This window comes from Panthera pardus, unplaced genomic scaffold, assembly GCF_024362965.1.
Source record: "Panthera pardus isolate Hobbes unplaced genomic scaffold, ASM2436296v1 HiC_scaffold_22, whole genome shotgun sequence".
In the NCBI taxonomy this organism is placed as follows: domain Eukaryota; kingdom Metazoa; phylum Chordata; class Mammalia; order Carnivora; family Felidae; genus Panthera; species Panthera pardus.
In genome coordinates this window covers 58,663,092-58,685,280 of record NW_026526788.1, presented here as the reverse complement: position 1 = coordinate 58,685,280, position 22,189 = coordinate 58,663,092, and the positions used below count along the sequence as shown (strand labels likewise).

At 58.3% G+C, this 22,189-nt stretch overlaps 1 protein-coding gene across 12 annotated transcripts in view; it reads right to left on the bottom strand.

Annotated features, from left to right (window-relative positions):
• The window catches only part of PAX2 (paired box 2), a 77,760-nt gene extending 68,055 nt beyond the window's left edge, over window positions 1-9,705 (bottom strand). For 3 of the 12 annotated variants that reach the window (XM_019459167.2, XM_019459165.2, XM_053909850.1), the window contains exons 1-3: window positions 9,550-9,697; window positions 5,851-6,019; window positions 4,854-5,051 (exon numbers count right to left, since the gene is read on the bottom strand). In XM_019459167.2, the coding sequence (XP_019314712.2) occupies window positions 4,854-5,051; window positions 5,851-6,019; window positions 9,550-9,592 (410 nt within the window). In that variant the 5' untranslated portion in view covers window positions 9,593-9,697. Of the gene's footprint in view, window positions 1-4,853; window positions 5,052-5,850; window positions 7,445-9,549 lie in introns of those variants that run through there. The other 9 variants (XM_019459164.2, XM_019459166.2, XM_019459169.2 and 6 more) reach the window with 7 other exon arrangements.
• Between the last annotated feature and the right edge of the window lie 12,484 nt (window positions 9,706-22,189).

Below are 22,189 nucleotides of genomic sequence, written 5' to 3'. Positions count from 1 at the left end.
ACTGTTGTGTTGTCCATTTCCCTGTGACAAGGGCTCTGGTTACAGAGTTATTGATTGGTTTTCATGCAGACAGATGGGCCCTTCCCGAGCTCCCATCGAAATCCCTGGCTCTATGGGCTGATTGTTGCCTCTCAGGGTGTAGGATTGCACTGGAGACCACCCTCTATGCAACCTCCTTTGCCCAGGCTGTGGACGGTAATAAATGGAGGCAGCCTGAGCGATAATAAAAGCAATTGAGTAGGTTACCTGTGCAGACACAAGATTTATGCCTCTTCATATTTGATGTGATTGTTTTATTGAGTTCTCAAAATAGTTGGGACACTATTTAGCTAGTTAGTTAGGAGTTTCCCTCTCTTTTCTTCCTTGCATCGCCTTCCAAAACCTACCTAGAGTTCTCACTAGGAACAAGCCCTCCTGTCTTCCTCTTCTCCAGAGCTGCCAGCTGAGGTAAGAGCTCAGGACCACCAGCCACTGCTCTCACCTGAAGCCATCTGGTGGCCTGAGGGCCCACTCTGAGCCAGCCAACGAGAGAAACAGTCAGACCAATACAACCACTGGCCGAGAAGTCTAACATAACTAAGGGAACAAAAATGACCCTTCGGGGGGAGAACTCCAGGTCGTTTTAAGAAATAAGATCAGCAGTCCCGCCTATTACACATGTTTGTCTAATGACAGGGGGACCTCAGCAGCGGGAGAGCCCTCCCCGGGGAACGACAGGTGAGCAAGGCTTCTCAGACAGAAACTGTCATATTCGTTCGCTATTTGGGGCTCTTTGTGGCTGGTAGGTCCCAGGCCACAGAAGGCAAGTTCTCTGTCCTTATTTCTCCCATTCTTCTGAGGAGAGAAGTCTTCCTCTTAGCTCACCAACTTGCCTTAGCTCTTTGGCGTGAGACCACCAGCCCTGACCACGAAACAGCTCCACGACTATGGAGATGGGGCAGGTGAAGCTGCCCTTCTGGCCAAGTCAGGTCTAAGAGTCAAAAGTGCGATGTTGTAGAACCCAGGTTTCAGAGAGACAGACACAGGCTCTGGCCCTGAACATGTCTACGTGTCTTCAGCATTCCCTCAGCTAGGATGAGTGGCTCCTGGCTTGTTTGGATAGTCTTTGAATGAACAGCTGGCCCACGACTGTCACCCCACTGCCAGACCTCTGATGAGGCCTGTGAACGACACAGGATGGAATTCTTGAACAGCCCTGGGACTGCAGCCTTGAAGCCACTGTTGCCACTGCTGGGAAAATGAACGTGCTCACTTAGAGCCAAACAGGCTGAGAGAGAGTGTGGGTAGCAGGTGATCAGCGAGAAACTGACTCTGGAAGAGTCCAGTCCAAAGATCTAGGAGCAGGGAAGGCCCTGATCCTAAGAGTGTAGGGCAGGCTGAAAAAGTTAAGAGGGCAACGGCCTTTTTATCGACTTGTTCCAAGGGGGCACCCTCAGGGGATCCTCCGTAACCCTAGACTCTACTTGGAGTTTGCGCCTATTCTTTCAAAGGAGCAGTACTCTCTGCCCAGAGCAACAGCCAAACCAGGAGACTCTGGCACATAATCAGGAGAATCATTCCTGCCTCGTCAATTGCTCAGCGTTATAATTGGGTGACTTCCTCCTTCGGTAGCATCACTTCCCCCATCTATAGGCCATTTCCCACACCAGGCTTCAACCTCAAGTCACCTGTTCGTAAACACCCACCCTCTACAGTGGCAGCGTGCAAGCTGAAGAACTGGCAACTCCCTGGTCAGCAATCAGTAACCCAACATCAAGAATGAGTCACAAAAGTTCCACATGCTAAGCAATCCAGTCAACCCTCTGGGTGTTTGACAGTGGTCTCCGGGGGCAGGAGTGGCTTTGGGAGGCCTCCCTGACCTACTCCATTGACTCAGAGAGGTATTTCTCTGAGGATTTGCCAGTGGAGTGTACGGATTGAATGTCCAAGCCTTTATCGCGACAGGATCAGAGAAAGCCAAAACCAATTTTAGAGGCACGAAAAGCAATTGAGTTTGTAACCATAACAGCATATTTCAAGTGCGGCGACAGCATCTGTTTTGGGGAGGAGAAAATGAAAAAAAATCTCACAATTTGGCTCAGGTGGGTGAGCATGTGTGGACTTCCTTTCTTGCCAACCACCGGCACATGCACACTCTGACAATGGTTACACGTACCTAAGACGAGTGGACACCTCACCAACAGTAAGACTCTAAACTCAAGAGCCACCCTTTCCCCAGTGCACTTTCTGCATGGAGGAAAGTCTCCAGGCTCTTCCTATAGAGGATGAGAATTCACAAAGTTCCCGACATCACCAACGCTGGCAGAAACATCCTGCTTTATCCGGTTTCAGGGTGGACCAACAAATCTCAGAATAAACCCTTCCTTCTTTCAAGCAAAGCACCTACAAGGATGAAGCTAAGGGCACGGGGGCCCAGACGCATCCCTCCAGCCCCAACTCAGCAGCACACTGGGAAGCCCTCAGAATCTTCCTCCGAAATTTGAACCATGGTAGGACTCTGTCCCACAGTGAAATCCAGAATACCCTGACTGCTCCTGGTTGACAAAGCAAGCCAGGAGGCCTAACCACAGGCCCAGGGCTGGTTGCCCATGCTGCCCGTGGCTTCCCCGTTCCTCTCCTCCCACTCTCTCTCCATCTCCAGCAACACCTGCCCACAGATGGCTATTTCTACACACCCGAGGAAGCCTCTGTGCCCCTTAGGTGGTGGGGCGCCACGCTGAGCAGACGGGGCCATGGTCAGAGCTGTCAAGCTGAGGCTGTTCTCTTCCCACTCTCAACCCGCTCTCTACTCCTCACTCCTTTACCTCCCCCCAATTCCGGTGGAGTACCCCAAGGCTCCTGAGCTTGATCCTGGGGTCACCCGTTCCCCGTCTTCTGTGGCTTTTCAGGATGAGGGCATTCCCAAACTCTTGCATGAGCCAGCTTCCCAAAACATCTCAGCCTGAGAGGGTATATGTTGGGGGAGAGGCGGGGGTGGGTGCTGGACGGGGTGGTAGACAAGGGAGGCTGCCACCATAACTGCCTTGATCGCTCCGGCCCTCTGCCCATCAAGAAAAGCAAATTGCCTTAACTGTGCGTGCATGTCTTGGGTTCCTCCAAAGGCTTGCAAATCCTATCACTGACAACAAGCATTTCTCTGGAATGTCCCCCAGAACACCAGCGCCCAGTCCCAACAACACTGCTCTTCAGCAGGCTGCTCTCCTCGCAAGATCTCAGTTCCAACTCACTCCCAGGACCAGCAGACAGCCAAGAGGCTGTCTCCAGATGGCTCAGAAAACAATGCTTTGTCCCCTGCCCTTCCCTAACCGCCAATCCCGCCCCGGCCCCAAAGCTTCCCCAGCCTCCTCTGGCTTTTAAATGCAAAAGACACATTCCCCTCCCAAACCACCCACAGTCTTTCTCGGGCTTCTTCCGAAGGTGTCTGAATGTCAAACCGCTATGCTTTCAACACCTAGTGAGCCAGGCCCAGGGAGCTGGAGGGTTTTCGGAGGGTGTATAATTAGCTGATCAGTATTATGTTACCCTGTTCATAACTGAATAACCATTTTAATACAGATGGCACACACTGGGATAATTTCTGGGGTCGCCTCGCAGTACGTTACAGCACGAGTGTGGCAGAGGGAATCTTCTTTAGCCAAGGTACATTCTACCAGCTAATTTTACCTGCTGTTTTCAGGATGATTTGGGATAATTCCATATCATTTGCAAAATATTAAAAAAAAAAAAACCTTAATACGTGATGCCAGTTTCAGGAAAAGGCACCATCTGAATTATTAGTTGTCCTGATAATGAGCCCGTGAAAAGTGCAAAGAATAACAAGGGTAGGAAACCCTCTTCTAATTTGGGAATCTGCCTTAAAATGGGGGGGGGGGGGCAGGGGTTGAAAGGCCGGCCAAGCAGTCTGGAACTTGTACAGGGTCTCTGTTGATGTCAGATTGCACAGCTCCGTGATGTCGGAGCCATCCTGGGCTCTTGCATCCAACTGCTGTTTGCATGTGCTGTACCCAGCACAGGCCCATTTGCACACTGGCGGGGGTGTGTGTACATGGGGTGTGCACGTGCGTTCTGCCAGAGAGCGTGCTAGAGTAGCTTGGGGATTGGGAGACTACCTTGTGCAGCTATATGTGCGGCTGACTCCAGCCTATGTCGTCCCCATGTGCCTGAGCCTGTCATCTGGTGCAGACTGAGTCCTGGCCCTAAGCACCCTAAAGTTGAGCCTCGGGGTCCAGAGCTCTCCCTTCTTGCCTGGTGCCCCACTCCTTGTCCGGCTTCTCTACTCCCTGCCAACTGCTGGCTGGTGGTTAGCGTTTGCTCTGCAGGCCTGGATACTCGGTGCTCGTAGGCCGGAAATTTGTGCGGAGCTGGCTAGCATGGCCTGGGCTCCTGGGAGGCAAGCTTTGTGGGAGTTGGCAGGGAGGGTGGGGAAGCCAGAACAGGAGGCTGCCCCTGGAGAAGGGAGCATGCCTTTAGAAAGGGAAGTCTGTTTGGAAGCGATGAATAGACACTGGTCATTTTAAAGGCTTCGGCTGTGGGCTGTGATTGTCTCTAGATACCGAGGCACGTAATCTTGGAGTCTTAATTACCACAAACACTTGGATTCATTTCCAGGACGCCGGCGGGAGAAGCCTGGCAGGGAATACCCAGCCCTGAGCTGGAGACAGCTCTGTCTGTCTGTCTAGCTCTCTGCCTCCCAGGTCCCCTCTCCCTGCCTAAAGGACGTTGGGGCTGAGATCCTGGAGCAAGGGCAGGGGCTGGAGAAAGAACAGAGACCGCAAGCTGGGAGTCGCGCTGGTAGGCAAGAGCTGGGAGGTGGAGTCCCGCCCCTAGCCCGTAGCCCCGGGCGGCTTGCTCACCTGTTGATGGAGGAGACGCTGGGCACCGTGTCATTGTCGCAGATGCCCTCGGCCAGGAGCCGGTCTCGGATCTCCCAGGCGAACATAGTTGGGTTCTGTCGCTTGTATTCAGCAATCTTGTCCACCACTTTGGGGGTCGCCACTTTGGGCTTGGAGCCTCCGATCACTCCGGGCTTGATGCTGCCGGTTTCATAGTACCTGCGCCCGGAAGGCCGGCGGGGTCAGCGAGAAGCAGGCTACGTACGGCGGGGGCAGGGAGGCTGCAGGCTCCAGAGCGGCCGAGCCACTCTCCCACCCGAGGCAAGAGCGTGGAGGGAAAAGACTCAGCATGGCTGAGCCAGCTTCCAGAGGGCGCGTGGCTAGGGTGAGGGATAGCCTGGAGGATGAAGGGGAGGACGAGAGGGACACTCCCTCCGGGAAGGCAGTCACGGGGGAGGGGGGCTGTGAGCACACCAGCGGGAATAGGCGCCCCTGGGAGTCTGAAAGCCCAGACTTTCATTGGGAAGGAACTGGAGGAACAGCACGATTCCAGGCCTCCAGGGCCACCATGGCGGAGGCACCACCTCCAGCCCTTTCCTACTGAGCGCAGAGCCCCCTGAGAACCAGGACCCTCCTTTCCCCTACCCAGTGCTGATTTTTTTCTTCTCTTGGGGACCCATTTCCGTTCCCCACCGTGTTCCTCCAACCCCCCTCCCCAGTCTGCGTTAACTCTCCTAGAAGAGGAGTCCTTCCCTTACTGAAGGCTGGAAACTGGCAGCCTCGAGAACCCTGAGGCTGGGCGGAATTTGAGTGACCCTGCTCCGCCCTGGCTCCTGGGGCCGCGGCCACCACCTGAGCGCCCTCACCGAAAGGAGCAGCTCTCTAGATACCTCTGAGTATCTGGATAGCCCCTCTCCCACTGGCGTCCTTGACTTTTAGCCAAGTCCTTGGTCTGGAGACCCAGGGCGGAGGGATAAGGAGGCAAGGTGTCTCCCAGGGGCAGCTCTGAGGCCCTCACCTGCCCAGGATTTTGCTGACACAGCCGTGGCTGACCCGCAGCTGCCGGGATATGTCGCAGGGCCGCACACCCTGGTGGGCCAGCTCCACGATGCGCTGCCTCACCACGTCGGGCAGGGGCCGGCCGTTCACAAACACCCCCCCGAGCTGGTTCACACCCCCGTGTCCTGCTGGGGAGAGACAAGAAAAAAACACAACACCCCACAGACAGCAGGGACCGGCCATTAGTCAGGGTCCGCGGCCCAGGACGTGCAAAGGGAGCAGGCAGGGCGCAAGGGCATGATCCCGGACTCCCGGAAGAACAGTGGTCCGGTCAACACCACGCGGCGGATTGGGGATTGAAACCCACGGGGCGTTAGAGATGCGGGAGCGCGACGCTGGGCAGAGGGCTGGGAAGAACGCGTCTCGCGTCTCGAAGGCCAGTACCTCGCAAGGGAGAAAGTGAGGGAAGGAATGGAGAAGCAGGGTGAGAGGAAAGAGGGAAGAGGGGGAATTAATGCAGGCAGGAAAGAATGTAGGAGAGGAAAGGAAGGGCCGAGCAGAGAACAGAAGCAGCGCGAAGCGGGATCCCGCCTGAGCCGCAAGCAAGGGGGAGTCATTGGTGCGTGCTAGGGCTTGGAGGCAGATGATTTGGGGGGGGGTGTCTGGGACCGGTGGACTCAGTACAAAAGGGTTCTAAGGACAGAAAGAGGCTAAGTCCCTGCCCCTCTCCTTTTGTTCCCTACCTCTTGTATCTATTTTTAATCAGAGTTGGAGTTTTCCTACCTCTTTCCCTGTGTTTTTGTTTTTATTTTATTTTGGTTTTTGACCGGGATTTTCCCTTTCCTTTATGTTTTCTGTATTTATATATTTGGGGGCCATATTTCCCACTGGTCTCCCTAGTGTCTAAAGTTCAAAGAACGCCAGGTGGAGGAGGGAAGGCTGAAGAGGCAGGGGCCCGGAGCCTGCTGCGCTCAGAGACTGGGAGGCAGCGGAGAGCGGCCGGGCGCTCTGCTCGGTAACAGCCAGAGAACGCAGGCTGCAGGGGCTTGTCTGCCTGCCGCCTTGCGCCAGGCTTGGGACCCATTGCCTTGCCTAGGTAACATGGCTCAGGTGGCCCAGACAGGCTAAGGGCTCACCGGGGCACCCCGTGCTGCCAGCCGGAGCCAGCTCCTGTCCCTCTGACCTCTTAGACCTCGGCAGCCTCCCAGGACACCGCGAAGCAAGGGCGTTTGCTCTCCCGCCCAGGACAAGGGCGCTGGGTCTCCAACCCAACTCCAGCGCGGGCCCTCAACCTCAGAGCCCAAGTGGTCACCGGATGCCAGACCTGAGGACGCTGCGCGGCGCCCCGTTCTCCCTGGCCTACAGCAGTCTAGAAATCCTGCACCCAGAGCCATCAACCCGCAGCCGCAGTTCCTGAGCAATCCAAGCGCAGAGTTCTAGCGGCCAGCCTGACCTGACCGGCAACCTACAGCCCCTGCCCTGCTAGCCTCAGCCGACTTTCGGAGAAAGCGGGGACATCTGTGTTCCGCTCGTTTCTTTCGCGTCCCCTTCTGGGGGTGCTGAGAGCAAGGGCCGGCGAAACCCCTGGGGAGAGGCTTCTGATCTGGAGGCTGAGGGAGGCCACAACCTCTGATTTTTGCCCCTCATCCCTGCTACTCTCCCTACCTCTAGCCCCACTCCTCACCCCTCCCCTCCCTCCAAACCTCGACCATCAATAATTTAGGCCCCGGGAGAACTCGCGTTACCGGTATGAAAAGGCGGCAGCTGCGGGCAGATTAAAGATGAATAATTCAGCCTCCCCGGGCTCCGGGCCCGGCCCCTCGTCCCCAATCTAAGGGAAGGGGATGGGAAGGGGGCACGGCAGGAGTCCAGGCCAGGGGGCCGGGAGCCGCCGATGAGTCGGGCCTGGAATGCGCCACTGCCGCCGGCGCGGACTCGGGATCCGGCTGATTGCTGGCCCGCCCGCCCGCCCGCTTGCTCGCTCGCTCGCTCCGCGGTCTCTTCCTTCCTCCGACCGCCCTCAGCTCGCCTTGCTCCCCTTTGGGTTTCCAAGTGACACCCAGTGGGCGGCCGGGACTCGGCAGATTTCCCCGCGGAATCAGCCAGAGAGAAGGGCGAGAGCAGAGGCGGCGGAGCAGGGAGGCCGGCGGGCTGGGCGAAGACGGCGGGTCGACCTGGTTCCACTCACTCCGAAAAGGAGACAGGATTTCTGGCTCAGCTCACAGAGATCCGCCGCGGCCAGAGGGCCCTGACTTGGATTAGCTGTGCTTAGAAATTCTTTAGGAAAATATATTTTATCCCAGGAGTATTTTTTAAAGCTCCCCCTGTAACGCTAATTATATGCTTATAGAAAAACACAACTCTTCCTCCTCGGCTCTCTTGTCCAGAGCACCGATCCAAGCCAGGTCTAAAAAAGTTTCCCTGTGAAAAGTTACAAACCATCCTTAATTATTAATCTACAGAGGAGGAGAAGTTTTCTATTTAGAATTCATTTATCTGGGAGTGAAAAAAAAAAGCCTGCAAAAAACAATCTCTGAATTCTTCTCCAAGCTAAAGATATAGGACATGAATTAGATAAATTCAGATTTCATTAAAATAATTCCCTCTTTTTCTATTTTTTCATTTTTCTCCCCTTCTCTTTCTTCTGGAACATCCTTTCTGTTTTCTTTCTTTTATTTCCTTCCCCCTGTTTTTTTTTTTTTCTCTTTCCTTTCTCCCCAGCTTTGGCATTTGCTTGCCTTCCTTTTGTTCTTTCCCCCTCGTTTTCTCCCTCTTTGACTACCCACTGGCCAGGTCACTGGCTGGACCATTTTCACCAGGGAGTGGGAGGCCGGCAAGGAGCCTCCAGAACTGCAAGCGGAGCTTGGCTGTGCCCAGGGGCCGCCTGGCAGGCTCCTCTACTCCCATCTCTTGCTGACTTGGATTTCTCCTTGGAACCCCTCTTTGTTTTTAGAGCATCTCCCAGGGAGAGGCGGAGAAAGATGACCATCACATCCTGCCAATCTCAGACTCCCAACTCAAGGAGAAGAGAAGGGGAAGGAGAAGGGAAGGAGGTGGGAAAGAAAAGGAGAGGAAGGAAGTATTACAAACCAGCTCACAAGAAGCCCTGCCGGGGCCTGGAGGTGCTAGGAGCTGAGGGTCAGATGGGGGCACCCCACCCCCACACTCTTCTGCCTGATTGTCCTGACACTGAAGCTGCCCATGTTAGGAGTCTCCTCCTGGACAATCACACTCTAAGTTTGAGAAAGGTAGAGATGAATGGAGGGAGGAGGAGGTAGAGAGAGAGAGACAGAGAGAGAGAGAACAAACACCACAACACAAACCCCTCAAAACTGCCTGCCAATTAGTCTCCCAGCCCAGGGCAAGAGGGTGACCAGGGAGTAGGATGGCTGGAGCCAGGACCAGGGGCTGTGGATCGATGACCTAAGAAGAAGCAGGTGGAAGGAAGGAAGACAGGTGATGGGCACCAGGGAAGGTAGGAAGGCTGGTAGAGGGAGAAGTACCAGGAACATAAGGCAGAAGAGAGAAACTGGAGGCTTTGAAAACACTGGAAAATGGGGGAAAGAGGAAGAACGAAGGGGGGGGGGGGGCTAGAGAAGCCAGCGTGGTCCCCAAGGTGGGACCTGAGCGCAGGGGGCCAGGGCCACGCGGGGCGGGACAGGATAGGGTTAGGACGGGAAGCCCCGAGCCGGGACAGGAGCCGGGCGCGGGTACTCACGGTGCATCGCGGAGAAGGGGTCTGCTTTGCAGTGCATATCCATGGGGAGGCAGAGGAGCGGGAGCAGCGCGGCCGCCGCCGCCGTGTCGCCTCTCAAACTCAACTTCAGGACTTGAGGAGAAAAGGGAGGGACGTTGGGGAGGCGGGGGTGGGGGAGGTGAGCGGGCGCCCGGCAGCGGCGGGGAGGGCGGGGGGCGCCGCGCTGCGCTCCCCGCGGGGACGCTTCCCGGGCGGGTCGGAGCTTGCAACCGCAGCGACCGCAACTTCCCACCGTCGGGGCGCGGGGCCGGGCGGTCAGCAGAGCGGCCCCGGGGCGGCGGGCCGGGCCGGGGGGATCTGGGGGCGCATGGCGCGCGCGGCCGCTGAGGCCAGGGCTGAGGCTGGGCGGGGGAGGCGGCTCGCTCAGCTCCCCTGGAACCCGGTCATCCAAGAGGCGGCGGTCGGAGAGGGCGAGGAGCCGAGGGGGGGGCGGCCCGAGGGCGCCGGGCGGGGAGCCGGGCCGCTCCAAGTGCGGGTGAGTTGGCGAAGTTGGCAGAGAAGTAGCAATCCTCGGGATGTCCGAGCGGGCGCCTCGGAGAGGGGAGAGCGCAAGCCGGGCCCCCGCCCCCAGAAAAGGCAGGCGCGCGCCGCCGCGGCCGAAGGGCCGGGAAGGAGGGAGGGAGCTGAGCAGCGCCGGCCGCACCGGGCTGGCCCCAGGTGGGCTGCGGCTGCGAGAAGGCTCGGCCGGAGACTGGAGCCTCGGCTCCCGGTGTGTGTCTCTCTAAAAGCTGCAAAGCCCCCTCCAGACCCCCTCCCCCTCCCCGCGCTGGGAGATGGATGACTTGTCAGACAAAGGCAATAGATTCCACCACTCTGTGATTCGCCAGCGCCGGAGCCCCGAGCTTCGGCGAGGAGGGCCCCGCGCCTGTCACTCCGGTGCCGGCGAGGGGAGGGGAGGGGAGGGGGAAACGGCAGGGAGGGAGGGAGGGAGCAGCAGGCGAAGGAAGGGAGAGGGAGGCGAGCGGGCCAGGGGGAGGGGAAAGGGGAGCCCGGGATTAAAACTACACTGAGCAACGAAACTCGCCGATAAGATAAACGTTAGATAAGGAGAAAGAGCCGCCGGTCTAATGAATATTCAGGCAACGACAGAGTGCCGCGGAGCGCGCCGCTCTCGGCAGCCGGGCTCACAGTCCCAACTCACCCAGCCCTGCCATCCACCGGCCAGTGCCCGCGTGGGCCACGCGGCCCCGAGCCCGGTCCGCATCCCTAGTCTTAACCCCCCTCCTCTCAGCTCTGAGTTCCCTTCCGTTCCTTCCTGATTCTTCCTTCCTCTCTCTGGTCCTTCCCTCTCGCCTTTCCCTCCTGAGGTACCTCCCCACCCACGCACCCCCCAATCTCATTCCGGGGCAAAGTGCCCGGCAGTTTGTCCTCTTGCATCCCACGCGCGGCTGCGCGGAGGGCTCCCTCGTCCCCTTGCCCATCGGGGTCTGGGCAGCCCAGAACGCTCGGTTTCCGATGGAGCTGGAGACCTCCGGCGAGGACCCACCTGCCTCAGTGGGACCCAGCGGACGGTGGGACAGCCCCGGGACTTGGCTTCTGGACCCTCGGGTGGCCTGGGAGAAGGGCTTGGGGAGGGAGACAGTGCAGAGCGACTGGTCGCTGTCGGCAGAGGACGCGGGAGACGAGGCTTGCTCTCCCCGGCTGGGGAGAAGAGGCTGCGAACGAGGCTGAGCGCCGCCCGCCGCCAGCTTGGCGGCTCCCGAGCTAGCGCTCGGCCCGGGCCCGCTCCTGCCAGAGCCTCTGGCCCGGCCTCCGCAGCCTTCGTCCGCACCCGCTCGGTCCGCTCGTACGCACCAGGCAGGAGAAGCCCTTTGTCTCCTAACTGGTTAAGTACAGAATATCCGGGAGATCTTTATGAAATATTTTCCCTCGTCTCATAAATCATCTTGGCACTTCAGCTGATGTTTTAACTCTCTCTCCCTCCTTCGCTCCCTCCCCCCGCTTCCCTGGGTCTGCGAAAGGGCGGCTCGGGGAAGCCCGCGCTCCGCTCCCGCTGCCCGGTCTTGAGGTGCCTCTGGCCCCTGACTGCAGACCCTGGCGCCGGCGAAAGAGCCGCAGACTCGCGCCGCTGTCCCGCTGGCTGGAGCCCAGGCGGCAGCTAGGCTGGGTGCCGCACCTGCCCCACTGAGCCAGGAGGAGACTCCTCCTGGGCCTCTTACACCCGGGTTTTCCAGGGCCCCTAATCCTCGGGCCGGGATCCAGCCAGGCTCAGTCCCACAGGATTCGGAACCTCCCACTCCTTAAGAGGCTGTCTTTGGAATTCTGACATTTGCCTCCCTTCCTGGATCCTCCTGAGCCTGATCCGCTTAATCCACCTGCGGAGTAACTCCTGGGAGGAAAAAAAAATCCTCCCCGCCAACCCTCTCCCTCCCAGCCCTCACTCCCTCTCCCCTTGGTCGGCGGGGCTGGTTCCCTTCCGCTGGAGGTTGAAGGCGCAGAGTCCAGCCCCGAAGGTCAGTCTCTTCCTCTCGAGACCTGCAGATGGCGCTCCCGGGTTTGCTTTGGCCTCACAACCCCACGTACACGCGCTAACTTCGTGTGGGGAGCGAAAAAAGGAAAACAGAGTTCGGGCAGCCTAAAGGAAAGGGCTCCCAGGCCTGGAAGAAAGGGGCTCTCAGGTGGTATTACCTGGTACAGCCTTGGGCTTCCTGCAGGAAGGTAATTAACCAAGAATTGGGGTGTAGGGAGAGGCACAGAGGAAGGATCCTTGCTGAGGGGAGTTGACAACTAAGGGAACCTTTTGCCCCAGGTCTCCTTACGTTGGTTCAGGAAGTTAAGTCCCGGGGAGTCTGAACTATTGCAGGAATAAAACTGTGGGCAGAACCCCGCCTCCCCCCCCCCCACTAGGCACAAAGACACACAGATTTTTCTAGAACCAGCTAGACATATCCCTATGTTACACACACTATGAAGAAGTGTGGATGCAGACAACAGGCATTTTCACGTATTGGTCAAGAGGGATTTTACGTTTTGTGAAAGGAGACTTACAAGGACTTAATGCACAAAGCGTGCAGGAAGCTATAGTCACACATCTATCTTTCCCAAATGCCCCCTGAGGAGTAAAGACCCTTCCATGATAGTCCAATTCCCAGGCAACCTCTGAGGCTCCAGAATCGCTCCCACCCCACCCCACCCCCAATTCCTGGGACCCTTTCCACAGCACTACACCAGCTCGACACTCACCCTCCCACCAAGCCAGCCCCTGGCAGCTTCTTCCTCAGCTCCAGCCCATTCCTGGGTCTAGAAAGTTAAAGAGCAATGATCCCTGATGGTTAGAAACCCTTTTAGCCAAGACTCTGCCTTCTTCTATTGCTCTGGGGCTGGACTACAGATTTCTCTCCAGGCACTCGCCTCTCTCTCTGATGCTCCCTTTCCTGTTCTTCCCTTTCTTCTATAGAGTCTAGTAGAGGAGAAAAAAGCAAGAAAGGGAAAAAGGGAAGAAGAAAGTAGAGGAAAGAGGAAAAGAAAGAGAAAAAAAGAAAACAACCCAACCCCAAACACAACCCGGGCTCCGACCTGTCAGGGTTGGTTGCTTTTCCCGTCTGCCTCTAAATGAACCTTTTCTCTCTGGTGTTTTCAAAGCGGCCTTTCCACCCCCCAACCTAGGGGCATTTACACTTCAAACAAGGCGCCCGCCTCCCTGCGGAAATTTAAAGGCAAATAAACTTTTGGGGAGTTGCTCTGATACCCATCTCGGGATTTGCTTCATTAGCCGCCTCTGTGCATCTGATCTGCCCAATAAATCTTCCTTGTGGATCTCCGTTCCTTCTCCTTCTCTGCTCCCTTCCTGGCCTGGCTCTCGGGGTGCCCCAGCCCTTGCCTCCTTCCCAACTGCTGAGCTGCAGCTGGCCTGACTCTCCCACTGTCCGGGGCAGAGCAGGGCGGGGGAGGGGGGGGTACGGGGTAGGTGTGGGATACTAGGATACGTGTGGGATACGTTGAGTTCTTCCTCCGCCCCCACCCCACACCCCAAGTGTACACCCGCACAGGCATCCCAAGCCAAGCTAAGCACGACTAGCACTTCGAGCTACGAAATGCGTTTCTGGGTAGATTGTGCACGGAGTGAAGTGCTCATATACACCCTGTCTGCTGCTCCCACTTGCACCCCCTCTCTTCTCCACCCTTCGCCTCCTTTTCCGGTTTCCCGGTCCCTGGCTCTGCGCTTTCTGTCCGGGTGCGGGTAGGCAGAGGCGTGGCTGCCTCTCCTCTGCAGGCAGGGCCCTGACCCAGAGCCCAGGCCCCCGACCTCAGGCAGTTTGGAAAGGCTGCTGGGCCGTGGGGGCCTGGGGGCTTCGAAGGAGCGTCCCAGCCACGCCCCTCCCCCTTGGCCTGGGCTTCTCTTCCTCCAACGACTCCTTTCACCTCCTGGGGAGCGGCAAAGGGAGCCAGGGCCGGGCCTCTGAGGGAGGGGATTAGAAATTCCGAAATTAAATGTATCTCCCTAGGAAATGCTCCCCACAGCGCGGACCAAATTAAACGCATTAAAGTTCAGGGGGGAAAAAGCTGTTTAGAACCAAGGGGGGAAACTAGTCCGAAGGGAAGAGCAGAAACGTAGGAGGGAAGAAAGGAAGGTAGCTTCGCAGCCGAGCTCCTTTCCTGAATTAGTCCCAGTTTGGGAAGTCCCACCACCACCACCACCACCACCAAAAAAGAAAAAAGCAAAGAGGAAAAAAGTTCACTGACAATCCAAGTGCGGGACCGCCGCGGCCCACTCGCCCTCTGGGTCCCGGCGCACCCTGGGGCGCCAGCTCTCCACGACCAGATCCCCGGCCGCCGGCGCACGCACCCGGCCCCCTCTCCAGCTTGGCCGGCCCGGCTCCGGCTCGGCCCTCTCCCTTCCTCCTCCCCATTCTCTCCCCGCCCCTCCCCCTTCCTAGCCCTCTGGTCACGTTGGAGGATGGCTTTTTTTTTTTTTTTTTTTTTTTTGGAAGAGCTTCTGGTACAATATGGAGCACCATGGGCTGCAATTTCACACTCCACAGCACATTCCCCCTAAAGCTACTTTCTTTTTTTTTTTTTTTTTTCATCTAAGACCCCCTAATTTCTGCTTCCTCGCTCCCTCCCTGGCTCCCTCCCTCCCTCCTGCTCTCACTCTTCTTTTCCCGCTTTTGTTCCCAATATTTGGGCTCCCCGCGTGAAGCCCGGGGGGGCAGCCTCCCGGCCGGCCCCGCCCGCTCGGTCTGTTGGTCCTGTGGAGGCCGGGCGCACGTGCTGCGCCTTTATCCTCGCCGGCCCCTCCCCCTTTAACCCGGCTGCTCCTCGCCAGAGGTCCCAGCGACCTGCCCGGCCCTTTGAGGGAAAACGACAATGCAAGCCACTTGGCCACCAAAGCGGCCTCTTAGCGGCACGGGCCTGCCAGGTGGCTGCCGCCGGTGGCCCACCCGACCGGGGAGCTGAAAAAGATAGTCAAACAGGACAAACTGGGCCAGTAGGTCTGCAGGGTAGGAGCAGAGGGCCCTGGGTAACAGAAAACAAGCTGGAGGGTGGGGGGCAAGAGGCCCCACAGAGGCCGGGGTACTCGCGGCTCAGACCTGCACAGAGCCTGTCCCCAGACACTCACAGACCTCTGCACAGCTAAAGGGGCTGGTGACCCCCACAGCCCATGAGAAGGAGCAGCAGCCACCACATTCACAGTCCCTTTGCCTCTTGAGCCTCCTCAGTTTTCTCACCTGTAAAATAGGGACGATTACCCGTCTTGCCTACTACCTGGAGCTAGCCAATAGAAAAGCACTTTGAAAACCCAACATTGCTGTGGTAGATTAAGGAATAAGTGCCCAGCTTCCCGGAACACTTACCCCTCCACAAAGAGGGAAGGGGGGGGGGAGCTGGGCTGCTTAGGCAGGGCAAGGGGTGGTGCTTTCCACCCAACTTCTATCCTATAAAGGTAACAAGAGGATTCCTTGCTGCCTCGCTTCCTGTGTTCCTTCCATTCAGGATTTTTTTCCCTTCCATTGACTATACCACACCCTGTCCATGTTTATCACTCTGCTCTCTTTCCTGCTACTCCATTCCTACTTCTTCCTGCACCCTCGCCGCCCCCCTGCGTCAGCGCAGATGCTAGAGGGTCCATTAAATTCTTACCCCCTCCCCCAACAGCCAGGTTAATTGTGGCCTCAGGCGCAGTCCCCTTCGGGCCAGTCTGCCAAAATGGTTGGGAGGAGGCTGGCCCGTTCTCAGAGACCTGGGAAAGGAAATCCCGTCCAGTCCGGTTCCAAACAAAGAAAGTTGGTCCTCTCTGGACCTTCAGTCAACCTGCCAAAGCCAGAGCGAAGATGAGACGGTGGGGGAGAGGCCTGATGAAGGGGAGGCGTGGAAGGCGGGGAGAGAGGAGGGGAAGGAAATGGACATGAAAGGGGTGCTGAGGGCACAGAGAAGACACCTGTCTCTGGAAGGCCCGAAGAGGCTGGTTTGGGCGAAGCCGAGGTCCCCATCCGGCCAACTATCTCTTCCCTTCCTCCCCAAGCCCGGGTGAGAGAGTGCGAGTGAAGGCTGTGTCGGTAGCGAAGTAATGATTAACCCTCTTCTGAGCCAGGCCCTGAGCCTGCAGCTTGACCTGGCTGGGGTGGAGGGAGACAGTGCCTGCGGGCCCGCGGACCGCTCCGGCGCTACCCGCCACCGCCACCGCCACCGCGACGTAGAGGGCTGCGGAGAGAGGGGGCAGGCGGTAGCCGGGGGCAGCCGAAAGGGAGCGCAGTGCAGGGCAGGGTGGGGGAGCGCAACTGCAGATGCTGGGCAGGCCAGGGGGAGCGAAAGAGCCACAGCCAATGCACGAGGAAAGGAAGGGGCCAAACGCAGGCGAGGGCGCACGGCTCCGCAGCGTTGAGGAATAGTTGGAGAGGGGCGGGAGCACCCCGGCGGGCTGAGTTTTCCCGGAGTTGCGAGCAAGCACCAAATCTACTCTGCCGGATCCATCCGCGGCGCGCCCGCCCTCCCTTCCTCCTCTCCCAGCAAGCGGTGTGGATGTGAGGAGCAGGCGGAGAACGCGCCAGAGCCGGGAGCGGGTAAGGCAGGGGGAGACCCGCCAACGAAACAAGGAAGCGAAGGGCAGGGCCGCCAAGGCGGGGGACAAGCTGCTTGGCGCCGCGGAGTGGCTGGAGACAAAGGATCGGAGCGGAGGGGAGAGGGGAAAACCGGGGAGAGAGGGGCTGGCTGAGACAGGGAGAGAACCCAGACACAGGGGTATCTCTGGGGACGGGCTGAGGTTTGTCTACTCCTGCCGCCTCCGCCCACCCCAGCCCAGAGCCGGGACGTCCGGGGGCTCACTCCCGCTTGGGTGCCTGGCCCGCGGGCCTGTGGCTTGGGTTCGGGGCGAGGGGTGTTGCTGTGGATGGGGGGGGGGAGGGCGTGGAAGTGTGTGTGTGTGTGTGTGTGTGTGTGTGTGCGCGCGCGCGCGCGTACAGAGGTTTAGGCAGGCAGGGGTGGGGTGGGGTGGGGTGGGGGTGGGGAGGGAGGGTCTCCGCTGCTGCAGGGTTAGACCCCCCCACCCCAGGCGGCTGCAAGCCTGCGCCCTCCACCCTCCGAGGTCCAGAGCCGTCCACTCCCCGAACTTGAAACAAAAGGGCTGCACAGAATCCCTCAGGAGCCAGGACAAGGGCTCTTTCTGGAAAAAGTGCTTTGGTTTGAGACACTAAGGGTCACGGCATCCAGGATTATTTAACTTTCTGTAACTGTTCCTAGGGAAGGGGAAAAAAAAAGATGCAAAGTAAATCTTGGACAGAAAAAAGCCCGGGTCCCAGTAGTTCGCTCCGCCATGTCTGGACCGGTCGTGAGGTCTAGACCCGCGGCTAACGAACATATTGAAGAAACTGACTAATGGAGGGAGGGAGCCTCTTTCCATTTCTAAATCAATTAAGGAGAATTTCTGATGGGTCTCCTTGGGGGCTAAGCATCTCTTGGCGAGGGGATCGTGTGAGCGTGTGTGTTGTGAGGGTGCGTGGAAGGTGTGTGTGTGTGAGGGGGTTGGAGAAGGGTGTCTGGGAAAACAGCTGTGTCCCAGGCGGGGCCGAGATAGGAGCTCAGGACCCATATCCAACACCTCCCCCTCCTCTCTCTGCCCTCAGCCGAGGCTGCTCGGAGGCCAAGGCCTTCTCAGCCTCTTCCTGCGGGGCCGCCAATCAATCCTGCAGGTCAACACAGCAATTAATAACGGGGTGAGGAGGCCTGGCAAAAGAGGGCGGGGAGGCATCGGGCTGTGTCTCCCCCAGGCTCTGAGGCCCCGGCGGCAGGACCAGGGAGCGGAAGGGGTCCCGGAGGGCAGAAAGAGACCTGGGAACTCAGTGTGGGCCAGGGAGCGGGCTCAGAGCCCCAGGAGGGAGAGGCAGAGGACCAGCTAGGACAGGCCAGCGGACATCAAATAAACGTCTTATTTTTATGATTCTAGGGGTATAGGCGACGATGGCCAAAGACCACAATTAACCTTGTTACTGATTATCTCTCCTTCCCCCATACCTCGCCTTTTCCTGGTGGTTTTCGCTGTTGGGGATCTGGCTCAGCGAGACTAAATAAAACCCGCGTCCTTCGCACACCCGGCTGCGGCGGTTGCGCCAGGGCGGCAACCAGGCACGCTCGCTCGTGCGCGCCTGTGTCATTGTCATTTTGAACTAGCCGGATGAGGCCAAAGAGGGCGCCAGGGCCGTCTGGGGGACGCGGAGCCCCCGGGGAGCCGTGTCGGCCAGGCGTGCCTAAGGAAGAAATTAAGGCAGAGGAACGGGAGGGGGCGGTGAAAAGAGAAAGAAAGAGAGAGAGAGAGAGAGAAAGCGGCTCCGTGGGCGGAAGACTCCGAGGCTCCGTGGGGCCACCTCAAGGGGAAAGGGGGTTTCCTTCTCTCAAATACAGCCCTACCTCCTGCCCAGCTCCGCAGCTCCTCCCCACCCTTCCCCAAGCCTTGGCTGGCGGCAGTGCGACCCCCGCACTGGCCAAAGCGGGGGGAAAAGGAGGGAAGGGAAAGGGGGTGCGGTGCACAGCTGGTCTGCCCGGCCCCTCTGCCACCCGTGCCAGGAGAGCAGCTACCAGGCCTGGCGCAGGTAGGCACAGGCGCCCCGGGGTAAGCGCCCTGGTCCGTTCTGGAGTGTCCCAAGCGCCCAGAAACTTGGGGTGATGGCCTGGCCAGGTGCTCAAAGATGCCCCCCCACACACACACCACCGCTCTGCCTTTTCTTTTCCGAGGCGCCATGGAGAGGGCCTGTCTGCACCCGGGGGAAGACTTGCTGGGGCTAGGAACCAGATCCACGCACCTCCCGCCTGCAAGGCAGGGAGAGCCTCCTTTGGAGCAGGAAAATGGAAAAGTGGGAGTGTCGGTAGCCTGAGCAAAGACCGGGAAAGAAGGAGGGGTCGGGGCAGGAGGTGGTAGGAGGCAAAATAGAGGCAGTGGGTGAGGGAGAAGCCCTGTACTGGGGAGGAAGAAAGGGGGAGAGAGGTTTCCAGGAAGGCCCAGCCATTAGGTCTGTCCTTGGGCTGCATATTTATACGGTCGAGGGGGTGCACAGATGGGCTCTCAATTGAATTCCATCTTCAACACCATCAGAGATTGATTTTGTACTCGCTTTTAATTTTGCCATAATTAATTAGATCATTACAACTGTTTGCTATTGATCTCCCTACTTAAACCTCTGGTGCGGAGGGGTGGCCCAGGGCCCTCAAAGCCCAGGAGACCACAGTTGACCCTCCTGGGGGCCCAGGTCCCCCAGTGGGTACCAGGCTCCTAAGGGGGAATGGAGGCAGTCCAGGGACTGGGCCAAAAAGCTTAGATGAGGACCAGTGCTGAGGGAGGAAACTGGATTATCAGCTGAAAAAGCTAGAACCTGAGCTGGTGGGGGCTGGTTCAAGGGGGAGAGATTTGGGAAAGATAAGGAGTGAGGGGAGGGAAGAGGGGCTGGAGTTGGTTGGTCCTTGACCTCTGTGGAATTATTTGGAAAACTCTTGGAAACTGATCCAACCTTCTCCCTCCCCACCAATCCAAGACTAAATCTGGGTCCCTGGCTTCCACACCCACACTATTCTAGGGCCCCTGGTGGGCAGACAGAACTGAGCTGGCAGACCTGGGGGGGGGGGGGTTGGTGAAGGAAAAAAAAAAAAAAAGGAACAGCTCTCCACTCCCTTAGCCCTTTGGGTCAGATTTTAATCCCCACCTGTGTGTGTGTGGGGGGGGGGGGCTGCCATTCCTCCCCTTGCCCCAGGCCTCCCTTGAGTTGTTTATTTGGGGGGGGGGTGCAGAGTCTTCTTTCCAAATGTTAGGCACGTCTACACCAGAGCTTACACTTTGGTTTATATTCAAAGACACAGGACCCTCACACACGTGCACAGAGACATGTGCACACAGCATGTCCCCATCCACTAACACATATGTACACACACCCAGGCTCCATTCCCACTAGAAACTAAGACCTTCCTTGTGCACCCAACTTGGAGGAAGTTATGCAAAATATTTATACACTGGAAAGTGGAAAGATAAAGTCATAAGGGCACAACAGAATGGAAAAGCCCGGTTCTGTAAAGAGACCAAGAGAAGTTGTAAAACTCACGTTTTTTGGATGGAAAGTTTTTAGCAGATTTAGAGGACACCCGGAGGGAGGTACCCAGGAGGTCCCACGGGTGGGAAGAGGCCGCAGAGCCCCAGTCCCCAGCGATTACGGTGCCCCCCCCCCCCGCCCTCAAGCACAGAAAATAAGAGTGGGGTTCGTCCTCGGCTGGGCTGGGCCGCCCCATCTTTCTCACGCCGCCGCCCCCACCCCCGCCCCTCGCCTGTGGCGCAGACGGGCCGCTCCTCCTCGCTCTTACCTGCCCGGCCCGTACGCTGGTCCATGCTCTGCGCGCCGCCGCTGCCGTCCCGGCCCGGGTCTCGCTCCTCCGCGGCGCCGCGGCCGCGACAGCGCGTCTCGCCCGTGCCGCCGCCTCCCCGAGATCTGGGCGCAGCCACCCAAGACCGAGCGGCTCAGATAACCCAGGCTGCCCGCCGCCTGGGCGGTGAGTCCGCCGGCGCCCGCGTTCACACAGCCGGCCGCGCCGAGGCACAGCCCCGCGCGGAGGAGCCCCCCGGCTCTCCGCCCCGCGCACACGCGCGCACACGCGCCCAGGCCCGGAGCCAGCCGTCCGCAAGCCGCCGCCCGCGCCGCCGCGGGCGCCCGGAGACCGAATCCCCACCAGCCTAGCCGCCGGCACACCCTCTCACCCCACCCCCTCTTCTTCACTGTCACACTCTCCCCGGCAGCCGCGCGGCCTCGCACGCGGGGGCGTCCTCACTCGTGCACTCCCCAACTTCGTGCGGCTCCCTCCCCTCAACTCTCAGCCTCGCCCCATCCTGCTTCCCCGACCACTGGGCTCCACCGCCCACCCCCAACCCCTGTCTCAGCCTCGGTTTCCAAGATCCCTACGAAGGCATCCCAACTTTGTCGGAACACATAGTTGCTCCCTGAAGGTCCCTGTCATCCGCATATTATGGAACTGCTCACTAAATTCCTCACAAGCTCTCCTGTTCCTCCTCCTCCTCCTCCTCCTTCCTCTTCCTCTTCATTTTCCTCCTCTTCCTCCTCCCTCCTTCTCCTCCTCCTCCTTCTCCTTCCTCTTCCTCTTCATTTTCCTCCTCCTCCTAATACCCCTCCTCCTCCTCCTCCTCCTTGTCCTTTTCCTCCCCCTCCTCTTCCTCCTCTTCTTCCTCCTCCTAGTTCTCCTCTTCTTCCCTCTCCTCTTCCTCCCTCTCCTCCTCTTAGTCCTCCCCTTCCTCTCTCTCTCCATCCCTTTCCCTTCCTCCCCCCTCCTCCTCTTCTTCCCTCTCCTCCCCCTCCTCTTCCTTCCTCTTTTCCCCTTCTTCCTCCTCCTCCTCCTCCCTTTAACTTAGAATAAAAGGAAAACGTCTTGGCTTCCGTGCCCTTAAGGAGGTGATCAGGGTCTCAGGAAAGGGAGGAAGGGAGAATGACCAGAGCCCTCCCAAGCTCCTGCCACACTCAAATAGCCACCGACTTGAGCCACATCATTCCAAAATATTCTGGTCCTCTTACCCCAAGTCTCTTGGACCCTCAGGTTGACACCATCTCTAAGCACCCATGCTTTCAGCCATGATCAAAGGCTCGCTTTAGCTTTGTCCACATCATACCCTCCCACATCTGGAGGTTACACCTCACACCTTGTCACAAATTCTCATTCAGACCCCTCCTCCACCACTTTTCACATATGCACTCTCTTATACTTCTTACACGATTGCACACCTCTCAAGCAGTCTGTTCCTCTTTCTACCCCCATGTACCCCTTTCTTATTTACCCTGTTTTATGTGCCCAGAAACTTGCCCACCTTGGGCCTCCCACTCTCACTCAGCCTTGCTCCTATGTGCTGAGTAACGCCGAGAGGCTGACAGGGAAAGTGCTGGGTAAGCCCCTGTGTGCAGGCAGGGGTCTCCAGCTGGCCTCATCTCCTGTACACACACCTCCAGGCCCCGGGGCAGCAGGGCACCAAGGCAAAGGGCAGGGCTCAGGTCCATAGGGCCCACTAGCCCGCTTAGGTTAGGAACTGGAATTCTTCTCTGTGAGTCCCTTCCACTTCAACAAAAGTTTCTCCAGACAGATTGTGCAACCAGGGACAGGAAGCTGGGGGGTGGGGCAGAGGCAAACC